A 12,981-nucleotide genomic window follows, 5' to 3' on the forward strand; every position below is an offset into this window, starting at 1 on the left:
ATTCACAACAACACCTTTTAAGTTGATGTGGCAAAAGGAAGATTATTTATACATCAAGGAGCACATGTTTGGCATATTGTATAGTAACATTTACAATCCAACTTCATTATCCCTGAAAGATAATTACTCATTGCCATTCAAAAGAAAAGAAAAGCTTAAAGCCATTTTAAAATACTTGTCAAGATACAAAACGCATTTCATGAACCACCAAAGTCTTTCTAAGAAATCTGGATGAAAAATGTTTGTCAAGAGCTGAATGACAAAAACATCTTTAACCCCTTTCAAATATTGCGATTCTCTCTCTGAATCAAAACAACAATGAGAGATATTCCTTTTCTTAGGTAGAAGACTGGTAGTGTAGTTCACAAAATTATCCTGCAGTTAAAAGAAAGTCATTTAGAAGGTTATGAAAGTCTCCAAATATCCAGAAACAGACTTAATTGTCACTGGTAACTGATTTTGTTTCCGTCCACCTGATGAATGAAAGTTTAATATTCACCCTCCACCTGGCTTTGTTTTTATCAGCTATTGATAACTGTTTCAGTCTGATGTTAGCAGACTGCCTTATTTAGCCTAAAATGACATAAGAAAGTAGTAACAGGGGCCCTGACTATGAGCTTTATAATTGTTTTAACATTGCAAACTTTACAGCCTATTGTTTTTTTAGACATGCCTTTGGGTAGTGGTACTCCAGACTGGCAGGGTAGGGCATTCCTGTGAAGAAGGGAACTTCCATCTTAGGCACCAGCGTGTCGTTGATGGTCATGTAGGCCAGACGCAGCCCGTCTGGAGACCACCAGTGGGCTATGTGGGTCTGCAGGATCTCCTCTGTTAAAAGAAAGAAGAACATATATTACACACTTTGAGGGATTCATGACAGAGAACAACTGATACAAGTTTCAAGATTTAGAATAATTCTGTGTCATTTTTTTTTACTTTCCACTTGTATATCTTTCTTGATTATTTTTCTTTCTTATATTCTTTTTTTTCATGACTGTTTTTTTTTTTTTTTGACCACTGCTACAACATAACCGACCTTGACTGTGATGTTTTAAAGAAACCAGTGGACTAATGTGGGGATATGTCTTGGATTTATCATTTAAAAACATTTATTTTTAAACAATATATTCCGTGTGTGCTGCAACAATGTATTTATTGAGCCACAGATGTAGTGTGTAAGTGATGGAGCTGACATTTTGGAAAAAAAGTAGGACAAACAGTCCTAAACATTTCACCTTTAAAAGAAAGATGTGCTTACTTTTGAAAGCCTCTACTCCCCCTCCCTTTCTTCATTTTCCTTTTCCTACAGTTTCCTGATGGCTGATTTTCCTCCAACAGGGGGCAGAAGTGCTCCATGAAAGCACTCTGAACACACATTCATGATCAACAACAACCTTTCACTGACAAGAAAAATGATCATCTTAACCTTGATGAGGACTTTGTGATCTTGTTATTCAAAATGAAAATACTGGGAATGCAAAGGGTGAAGCTGTGTTGTTAGAGGGTCAGCGTTTGTAAGGATCACAATGTAACCACTTTCGCTCTCGAAGGCCAACTTTCTTTGTCGGAACACAGCAGGGGTTTCAAGGCCTGTTTGAATAACAAACAAAACCATTTAGAGAACTACATCACATTTGTGGTTTACAATATTTTTTGAAGGTTGGGACATTTAAGAAGTCGCTTGGCATACAACTTTGCACATGATGGCATTTATATTTGACCTCCAACAGTAACAGCAACATTTGTCCACAACAATCACTGTTTCGAGTGGCAAACATATATCTTAACCTCCAGTAGCAGGGAAAGGACAGATGTTCCCATTACCAACCACAGACACCCCGCATGTGCAGGTTATCATACATGCAAACATGAGATCTCATATGTTTCTCACACACCTACTTCTCTACAGGAAACATTCACTCATCTCAACTTTAAAATCCCATGACTTTGTTTCCTTTATTCAGATCTCAAAACTGGGTCACTCTAAAAACACATCATCAAAAGTATTCCTTTTTGAAATAATGATGTAGCCGTAGACATGACAGGCGTTTGTTTATTTGTATGAAGATCTTCACGTTTACTGCAAAGAACCAAACAACATGCAGGTGTTTCATTTGAAAAAGAACTGTCACAAAATTTGAAGTTATGCAAGAGATCATTATAAGAAATGTTAGAGATTTAGAGGCTATGAAAGTGTTTAACTAGACCTGAATTCATTGATTCAGCAGAGAGAAACACAACATGTATCAGAAAGGTGAATGTGTAGCTCGAGACAATACGAGCTAAGTCTGAATGTCCTGGCTTTCACGCTTTAAACACAATTCCGAAGTGTTTACGTTAGCTGCTCATATGAAACTCATCCACTCAAGTTTGAGCGTATGTGAAATGGAGTAAATACTAGAGAGATACGAGAGAGATAACGCAGCTTCAGCTTCGATAACGTGTAAACATGTGTAGCCAACTCAACCTCACCTGAACAATACAGAGCACAGTGTAAGCAGCGTAGCTACACGGTATCTGTGTTTGTGAAACAGTCTATTATCCACTGATAAATGTATAAAACATAGAGGGAACACACAGCACAACAAATCTTTCTTGAGCATTGAAAATTGATTATTTCTCTCATGTCATGTTCTGTGTCTCCAACAAAGAAGTAATCCCATTAATGAAAAACCGATTAGCCTGACGCAGTCCATGAACTGATGCTGAATTTCTCTCTTCAGAACTGGCATTTTGTAATTACATTATCCAATTATACTGCAATTATCACCCAAAGCAACCCCTCTTAATAACCAATCCAAAATGTATAATCACCAATACCTGTTACAGAAGTCTTCCCTTTCTAAAAAAGAAACATATAAACTTTAGAATAAATGAATGCAGAGTGGAGAAACCAGTCTCAATCATGGCAGCGAATCAGTAAACAAAACAATATCCAAGATGAATATAATTGGAGTGTCTGTCACACATATGCATTAATCAGAAAATGTCTTATAATAAATTACAAGTGTGCTTCCATTTGAACATCTGCGGAGAGAGATTGCAGCACAGAAGACATGAATTAATTACATTTCCTGAACACAAAGTCGAGCTATGGGAAGCCTTGAGTAGGAGGAGCACTGAAACACATCCAGCTGGGCCTTCTCAAACGGAACCATGCGCACAAACATCTGCCCACCTCGAGGTGGTGGAGAGGTTGCAAGTGTCACATGATACGAGCAAATGGTCTTCATAATAAGTTGGTCTAATACAATATATACTTTTATGTTTGTTGACACCCCTGACTATGAGTTCCCACATACATTTCTTGACTTGGCTGTGATTAATATGTTAATTTCAACAATGGAATCATCAGCCTAATATGCACTTAAGTCAGGTGTATAAAGTGTTTTATTGTCCTTGTCCTTGTTCCCTTTAAAAGGTACATAGACAACATTTGTGTCATCTGGAATGGGACCACTTACAAGTTCGTTCAATATTTGAACTCTACTGCTGACTATTCGGCATTCACAAAAGAGCATCGTCCCAAGGAGATAAATCTTTTACAGTAGATCTCACCATCTCACCCTAAACAGAAACACACTCTCAAGAGCAGACAGTAACCACCCTAATCAGCTTATTAAATATGTTAATGCAAAAGCTATTTTTATGAAAGAATGTCTCTAAGCCAGAAGCTGTCCAAATGAGTGTCTAGAGACAACCTATCAAAGAGCAGGGTCCAATCTGAAAGACACGCCCTTCTAACAAAAAAACTCAACAGAATATCATGTCATGACAGAAAAGACAGAGTCCCAATGAATGCTGGTCAGGCAAGCGAAGGTTTTTATGATAATCCAACAATTTGGGGATCAACTTGAACATCAACATGGAGCCATGTAGCCTGACATCAGTCCTCTTCACCGATGCTTTAGGGACTGAATGGTTGCAAATCTCCCATTAGGCCCCAAAAATGATCTTGAAAAGAGATGCTTAAATATCACATAGCGGTTATTCAGGTGTGGTGATGAATGTCAGCCAGTTTGATTCAGCCTATACCATTTGTTTCACTTTTAAAAGTCAAAGATATTCCCACTCTGTTTAGCAACACTGTAGAGAGTTGTATATGCGCAACACAGAAATGATGGACATGATTTTATCCTCGGCCTGGTTGTGTGTTGGAATAAGCGTGTTTGTCATTTTCTTACCCTCATAGAGCCAGTCAGCGAGGCCATTGAAGACGACTCCTTCTTTACCGGTGGCCACCAGGCGGATCGCTGGGCTCACTACTGTCGCTCTGTAGTAGATGTTGTTTTCAAAAATGAAGATCTATACAGAGAAATGAAGAAGACAGAGGTGGAGGTGATGTTGAAGCTTACAGTAATACAGAGCGTAATAACTCTTTCTCATATATTTTATGCGCAGTACAAGCCTTTAGTTTTCACCAACATTTTTATCACAACATGACTTCATCATGATCCAGATTGACATAGGTTCATACTCAATCACACTTGAAAGCTGACACAGTCTCAGTCAACACCTGCAATAAGCACAGTATTTACTGAATCTGCCAAATTTTAGTTTGAGCTGGATTCCTCTACAAAGCAGTGTGAAACTCTTTCTGTTTCTGATTAACTGGAGCTGGAAGAGGCGCTGCAGGCACACACACACACACACACACACACACACACACACAAAAAAACACACACATGCATGCCAGAAGTCATGCACATGCACCTAATCAACTCTTGTTTTTTTTTATGTAATTGTCTGCCAGGATCAGACAATGGCTGGCAAGCAGGTCGGACCGCTGATTCTTAATGACATGACACATCATCTAAAGCAATTAAGACAAAGCCCCTCTGTCATTCCACTACACTCTTTTCTTCACTAAGCCTGGTGTCAGTATGAGGAAATCAATGCTGAATTGATTGGTATCTGAGGTTGAAGCTGTATTTCTGTAGCCATGCTGTCAAATCAAACCCCTTTAGTTAAATCTAAGCCTGAAAATCTCCAGTACACAACTCAAGAAAGGAGAGAGAGAGAGAGAGAGAGCTCCTTACACTCTGATCTATGGCTGCTGTTGAGAAAATCAAAGTTTTATATCATGGGATCAACATCTGAGGAAAACAGATCAACGCCAGGCTCTGTAAACGCAAAGGGAAGCTGGTGGTTGGGGGATGTTATAAAACTGCCATGGACGAAAAGAAAAGCACAGGCAGGTTTCAAAGCACTGCATAAAAATTGAAACCCTAAAATTCAGATTTTTTTACAGAAAGGTCACGTTCCCCTCAAAACTCAACTGCAAAAATGGATTCAAGCCACAATGCACGGTCAAATCTTTCAAACTATCAAATCAAAGCCTTTTGGTTAGAGGCCCTCATTATCTGCACAGAACGTCGTTATTGCATTTAGCCGTCATGAGCCTCTGAAACCTGGGATGATTTGTAAAGAGCAGGTGGCGTACTTTTGATTTATGCTCGTTCATCGGATGACTTTTCAAAGGATTTAGATGAGAGGAAAAATAAAGTAAGTAAAAGGTGAGAAAAAGACATTCCAAAGGGTGGAGGGATGAAAGAGGCAACATCAAAGATACCTGTGAAGCTCAAATAGAAGGATTTCTTTTTTTTTGTGCGAGACTGTGTACGTGTCCGAGTGTGTTTCTAGTTAGTGAAATATTGTCCAATTACATCACAGGATACTTTTCCTGGTTTTATTTTTTCATTTCATGCTGCTGTTTTTTCCCTTCCTCCTCTTTTTGTCATCATAATCTCTTTGCTGTGTGTGTGTGTGTGTGTGTGTGTGTGTGTGTGTGTGTGTGTGTGTTGCCCCAGTCTCACTGAGTGCTCTGTCACGCTAGAGTAATTGCTTGTGGTTTAATGAGGGGAGGATTCATCTCCCTTCTCTTCTCACTGTACATCGGTTGCCTCACTGCACACGGTCATTCCCCCACAGACGCTCACACACACACACACACACGTGTAGTCGGTTCTGATGAATGAAGAGATAAATTGCTTCAGTTTTAGGAAACTCGGAAATCGTTCTATTCAAACACGATGCAGAAGAAAAAGTCAACATGTCTGATGTTTGCTTGGTCCGACATAAACAAGACATGAGAGTCCATCTCATTTGTCTCACATGACCTCGGCTGTTCATTAAATGAAACACTGAGTTACAAAGTCGCACAAGAAACAATGAGGAACACTATTACCATATGCAAATGTCTTCATTTGACAAGGGAAAGGCAAAGTCTCGCAGCACACTTGAAATGTTATTATTTCCTAACAGTAGTGTATCTGTGATTTAAGCTAATGGTTTGAAAAGCAATTATGGGCGACAATGAAGCTTTCAAGTGTGAGTAACGCTGTGAAACACACAACTGTCAGTTGTCAGGGAACCACAATCCATGCAGAAAATAATTCTGAAAGAGAAGTATTAAATGAAAGAATAGAACAAAACAGGTGACAGGGTCAATTGCACAGTTAAGCTCATTAAAAAATAAAGATGCCATGCTTTAATTAGCTCAAAACTTTATTTACTGGCCAGAAGGGGGCGGCTCCACCAGTTGCAAAAGGAAGTCTAATGAAGTCTATGAGAACATGTCCAACCCTCTCACTTGATTGGTTACTTTATTAAACATTAATATATATATTCAATACAGCAAGGTGTGAATGTATTTAACTATAATCCTATGAGGAGAGAAAGGAAACATAAAGCAGGGTATGCTTGAGGGCAATGCTACCTTGTGTCTGACAAGTTGCTACAACTGCCTCCCTTACGATGTTGAACAGTTTCCTTCATTGTTTTGTTTTTTTCCACTAAGAATCACTCTAAGGAATCTGATGTTTATTTGTTTGGTTAGTTCCATTTTTTTTTTTTTGCGAGCCACATAAGCATTCAACTGTATTTCAGAGTTCTCTGGCTTAGAGCTCATTTGAACATAAAGTTATTTGTTGTGCGTGTGGATTTCAAAATTTAAAAGAATAGTGATCGCATTTATAAACAATAATAAGCTCTACTTGTAATGATTTATAACAGGTAATAAGTATACAAACACAATTAACTCAGAATCTTAGAAAATAGTTTCAAAAGAAAACCCAGACAGTCCTTTTTTACAGTGAGAAGCCAATTTTGATTGAATTAATTAAATTAATTTGGGTAAACCATTAAGCAGGCTTTATGCTACAAGTATTCCTGCAGCTATTCAGAGTTCAGAAAGTATTTCAATTTGGAACAAGTTTCTTTTTTTTTGCTTGTTCCCTCACTCTTTAAAATGCATACCACCTTCAAGGCCAACAATCTCCTATTATTGCTTGTGTGTGTCTCTGATCTGTTCCAAAACTAAATGGCTTCTTCCTTGGCACATGCTTCACCCATCTACCAAGTTTCACATTTAAAAAAAATGCGTAATTCATTTCTTGAAATCATGCTGACAAAGAGACAAACAAATAGCTCGGAAAAGGTAAAAAAAAATAAAAAAATCCTTGAGTTAGAAACAATAACAACATTTTTGAATGTTTCATATAAAATTAATGAATTAAAGTGCCAAATGAAACTGCAATGAATGCTTGCCCAATCAGACAAAACTACTGTTGTGTTTTATACTCCCCAACTTGACACACACACACGCACGCGCGCACACACACACACACACACACACACACACACACACACACACACACACACACACCACACACACACACACACACACACACACACACACACACACACACACACACACACACACACACACACACACACACACACACGCAGTGCTGTGTGTTTTTACACCCTCAACAACCTCAGCCTGTCCAAGCCATGGGTCATGCCATGGAGATGCCATCTGCCACTGTGGCTCTCATCAGCCCATGTGTTGTAACAAAGTGGTGAAAGTGAAGATGATCTGACTTCATGTGTGCAGAAAGTAGATCGGTCAAATCAAGGAGATTTCAGACTTGAACCCTTTTAGCTATCACTTCAGCATACCAAAACCTCTTACTGGCACATAGTTTGTCTGCTCTACTGTGACAAAACCATAAATCACTGCAGTGCCTCCTCTGCAATGCCATGCTGACTCTGACAGATCTCCACCTGTGTGCCAGCATTCACTGAGTGTAATCTCGAGTGTGCAGCCTCCTTACCAGCTGCTGGCCCCGGGGTCCCCATCCAGCAAACTGCAGGGCAGCTTCATGCACCTCCGGAGGATTTAGAGGCCAAGTTTCCCTGTGGAGAAAACGAGTAAAAGATTCAGCAAAATATTTGTCTGATTTCAGAGCAAGAAGTCCTGTGTTTTTTTTTGCTTGTTCCCTCACTGAAGGGTTCATCAATCATCCTTTTTTTTTTTTTTTTAGCACTGACTGACTTTGTGAGGCTCCCTACATATACAGGACAGTAGGGGAATAAACAGACAGAGATGGATGAAAGTCTAAAAACAGGGCAGGCTGAATGCAATACATAGAACAACTTAAATATATTCCCAAAAGGGGTCAGCAAAAGTCAATGGACCATATGAGGTCAGGCTGAGGGTTTATTTTAGTCCACTCAAAGATCCAAGGCAGTAAAAACGGGACCAGAAGACGAGAGACAATGAAAAGAAAACACAACAGATGTGGTTCTTACTGTGTCACAAGGCTGTAAATAATATACTTGGCCACATAGGAGTGTTGGTAGATCTGCAGAAACAAACAACATTGCAGTTAAAGCCTATGAGAAGAATTATGGCGTTACGTAGTTCTGTGCGAGTGTTTCTCACCGGTTTCACTTCAAAGGCAAACAGAACATGCTGCATGTCTGGAGACACTTGGTACTTGGCGGCTCTGGATCTGTCCTGGATGGGATCAAAAACAAACTTGTGGTTTGTTACACACCCAGGACAGCAGCAGGAGAGGGTTTACATACCGCTCTTGGGAGGAAATTCAAAAAGGAAACAATGCTGGAGTAAGATGATACTCACAAACAACTGGTGCGGCACGATAACAGTTCCCGCCTTTGTGTCAGCATTAAGCTTGACAACATCCCCATCCCTGGTACGATACAGAAGCTCATTGTCTGTAAATGACAAATAAAAAAAGGCACCATGAGAAAGAAGGAAATGAAGAAACTACCATAAGAATTAACTCTTCATCTTCACCTCTATCAATTAACATTAGTAAGCTTTAGTCTTATTACAGGTAAACATGTTGAGCCACTTAGAGCTTTGTACAAACTACACTGACACACAGTATAATCAACCTTGAAGTTGTTATACAGTATGTCATTTGTTAGCTTGCAGTAGCTCAGTAGCTTAGTTACACACCATAGCCATTCCTTTTGAGTTAAATAATGGTTCAACATTCACTCTCTTTTTTAGTTGTACTTGTTCATCTTCTTGAGAACTTATGTTGCTTTTAACCTGCTAATGTATGGTCACTACCTGCTTAGTATGGTAGCAAACATATTTGTATGTTGTTTTTTTTTTTTTGGGGGGGGGGGATTGTTTTATTCAAAATCGCCAGTGACCAAGCAACATTGGTTCAAAATTCATAGAGTTTTTTTTTCTTGCTTTTCTGTTTCATTACGGCTATTTTGTTACCTTCTTCCTTGAAGGCTGACTTGAATTTCAAAAATGTTGTCTTCTAATGGACAACATTCATTAAAAGGGCTCTGTCATAGATCCCGGCTAGCACAGCATGTCTGCCCTGCTTACTGTTATAATGCTGTTGTACTTTTCTTGCTTTCTGAAAAAGCAAGTGAGTGTCGGATGAGAACTGTTATAACGAAGAAAAAAAAAACATTTCTATGAAAAGATTTGAGCTGCTTTTCTTTCTCCTATATTAAAAGTAGATATTCCCGAGTGGATTCAGCCACAGATGTTCCCTTTTGCGTCCTTGTTTCAAGTGTTGGAGTATGTTATATTCTGTTTTATCTGAAGAATATGAATGTTTCAGACAGACAGCAGCAGCTCTTTGTATTAGAGCCCTGTCTGAAGGTTGAATCCTTTGTCTTTGGATGTGAGTCTGTGTGAGAAACTCAGAGGTGAGTCCAAAGACTACTGAGGCAGGCGGTGATCAAAGAGCAGCGGGGATCAATTACGCATCGCTGTGAATGAAGCCCACAAAATATTGATGAGAGGACTACGAGAGTGTGAGCTTGTCCCATCGGGATTCTTATCAGAAGGTCATTAGCGCCAAATGGGAGTTGATTGCATTAACTTAACTGACAGGATGCAATGTCGCACAATTAAGTGCCAGGCTTTCGTCAGGTGCTGAGGACGTTTCGGGTGTAAATGAAGGGCACAGAAAAAAACAGGAACTTAAGTAATTACATATTAATAAGTCGGTAATGTAAGAAAGAGCAGTTTGCTCGGTAGGACAAAAGGACACATAGAAGGTTGTAATGTTTCTGTCACACGTGTACAGGTGAGGATGTCAAGTTATGTAAGACACAGCTGCATTCAAAAGTATGCAAGTCAGCAAGTGTGTTCAAGCGTAGTCCGTCTAATTAATGGTTCTAATGAGTGAAGTTCAACCAGTTTGTACTCTTTAAACTGTTATGTGTGCAAATAGACAAAAACAAACTTGTTAAAATGTTATCCAACACCAAAGATCATGAGGTAAACAGTCTCCAGGTCTTCTCTTAAAGCTACATATAGGTTTACTTTGTATGATTTAAAACACACATTTGTAATATCTCTCTTTATAGCTGGTTGACTACACATTCTTCACTCAAATTGCACTTTTGTTTTTTTTACCTGAAGCTTTAAGTAGCTCACTTTTCTCTTTTAAAAACTCCATTAACAGAGGAAGAGTGTGGTGCAGTCAAAGGCTTCCAAACATGCCATCATATTTTTTTTTGTATGGTAAAAATACACCTCAAAAGTTCCTTTCAGGGGTATATTTGGAGATTTTGTTGTTGTTTACTGGAGTAACTTTACAACTGTTTGTCCCACATGATAAAAAATGAAGCCATGTAATAGTTTCTTAAACTTTTAAACACTTTGATTAAAATATTCCTAGAACCTTACCATCATTTGTTCTATGAATTCTATTCAAATCCTTAAGGACAAAAGGAGTAATTTCAAGTATTAGAAGTTAATGTTCTTCACACTGGTCAGACTGCTGACTAGAGGTCACAACAAAATCCAGGTATACATCTCAAATCGACTATCATTTATTCAGTTCATCACACAGAACCTGAAAATGTTTCATACACTTTTCCTGTCCAACACCAGAGGGCAGCGATTCCACTGATCCAACATTTACGAGCTCAGGTGGGTGCTTCCTACTTACTTATTTGTAAAGGTTGCAGAGGCCACAGCAAACTTCTGCTTTAGTACATCTGTTCATTTCGGAGCTTGTGATTGTACGCTTAGTGAACAACATGATTGGTTTATGAAACATAACATAGCATAACATCTGTGTCTTTTAGATATTCAATGTTATTTGGCAAAATAATCCCCACTGAGCTTCATTTTTAACAAATACCTTCTTTACCAGGCAGACTCATGTGAAGAAGATTTCAATTCCATTTTTTTACGAGACACTGAAGGTAAGGTTTTACATTTGATTGCTCATTTTCATCTATTAGGCTCCAAAGGTGAAGCTCTCAAGCAAACTCAAAAGTCTTTCTTAAAAGTCACATTTTAAAGTACATTACACAATCCACAAACTGCTTATGCCTCCATATCTCATATGCACATATGAACCTTAGCAGAATATAGCTTCAGGTGTTATTCACTTTTAACATTGTAGGAACTGCAAACTGCCCTCCAGCTAGATCCATTAATTCCCCTCAGAGACTTTTAAGTTTTAGTATTTGATGTTATAAGGAGTACTTCAGGCGGAGTTGATAGGGTTTTGACTTGGCTGTTTATGTATGCTGGTTGTGTCTTTCTCTGGCAGCAAATATCTCTTGTTATATTACTATTCAGGGGCTTCCCTTCTTTGTGAGAGCATGAATTTCTTAGAATTTTATTTTGTTTGTTTTTGGTTGAAAATATGTGTTGTTAAACTAGACGTGTTCTAGGAAGAGCTCGCTATGTGCTGTTATTTTTTTTTACTGTTTCAAGCTCTATTTCATGATATTGCAATGTCGATTTTTACCTTATGTAGGAACTTGTTTGTCCCTGACACATGAAGCAACAACTTCTCTAACTATATGAAACATTCAAGACAGTGTGTCGGATTTGAACACTGATGGTGTATTCTGAAGCATGAACAATAGCAAAGACTGACATTATGTCTCTGGATATGTTGGGCATTTTGACATGAGAGGCAGATGCAAAATGCCAAACCACTCACTCACCGCTGAGCCATTTGGCTTCTGGGTCGTGGATGCGAAGGTCAGGACCAAAAACATCCTCGATGGTTACTTTCTTCTTAAGGGCAAGGCTGTCATCTTCACCTGTGCAGTGCAAACAAAGAAAGAAATATCCATAGATTATAAAAGACATAAAGCAGCTCACATGTCTACTTACAAGGGATTTTCTGAGAACACTTTAAGAATTGTTTTTAAAAGATTCAAGCCTGTGGTTTTACTTTCAGAGCTTAACTGAGGAAAAAATATATATTTTCAGGCGTCTTTGTCTAGGGGGCCGTAACCATGCACAAAAGCCCCTCGTCATTTTTTTTATTTTCTTTCTGGAGCTAGAACCTCTAACAACTACTACTCACTGTAGTTAGAGCAATTTAGAAGAAAGTACAAACAAGAAAGAGGCCCCTTATATTGCACTATTGATCTGTGAGCTTCAGTTCACATCAGCTGGCTTCATTTTTTCAGCAGTGAGGGGGGGAGGGGGGGGATAACTTCTTCCATCCTCAAAACTCAAAATGAAATCTTGATCTGACAGCTGAACCCCAACCTGGGAATGACTGTGGTGGATGTGGTAAAAGTGAAAGAGGAGTGTGTTCACAACTGTCTTCACTTTTAGTCAAGAACAAAACTGTCAGACAGGAAATGTCAAGATGGCTGACAGAACAGTGTTACAGCACAAAACAGCACTCCGGCAGATTCTTCAACAGGCTTCGC

General features: G+C 38.8%; 1 protein-coding gene across 6 annotated transcripts in view; it reads right to left on the bottom strand.

Moving 5' to 3' along the window:
* LOC109985844 (dipeptidyl aminopeptidase-like protein 6) overlaps positions 1-12,981 on the bottom strand; it is a 70,291-nt gene that overhangs the window by 6,636 nt on the left and 50,674 nt on the right. For all 6 annotated transcript variants that reach the window (XM_065954078.1, XM_065954079.1, XM_065954077.1 and 3 more), the window contains 7 exons: positions 12,259-12,357; positions 8,930-9,024; positions 8,729-8,803; positions 8,596-8,648; positions 8,118-8,199; positions 4,185-4,305; positions 674-828 (listed from right to left, as the gene is read on the bottom strand). In XM_065954078.1, the coding sequence (XP_065810150.1) occupies positions 674-828; positions 4,185-4,305; positions 8,118-8,199; positions 8,596-8,648; positions 8,729-8,803; positions 8,930-9,024; positions 12,259-12,357 (680 nt within the window). The remainder of the gene's footprint in view (positions 1-673; positions 829-4,184; positions 4,306-8,117; positions 8,200-8,595; positions 8,649-8,728; positions 8,804-8,929; positions 9,025-12,258; positions 12,358-12,981) is intronic.

The sequence above is a fragment of the Labrus bergylta genome, chromosome 4 (assembly GCF_963930695.1).
Source record: "Labrus bergylta chromosome 4, fLabBer1.1, whole genome shotgun sequence".
In the NCBI taxonomy this organism is placed as follows: Eukaryota; Metazoa; Chordata; class Actinopteri; order Labriformes; family Labridae; genus Labrus; species Labrus bergylta.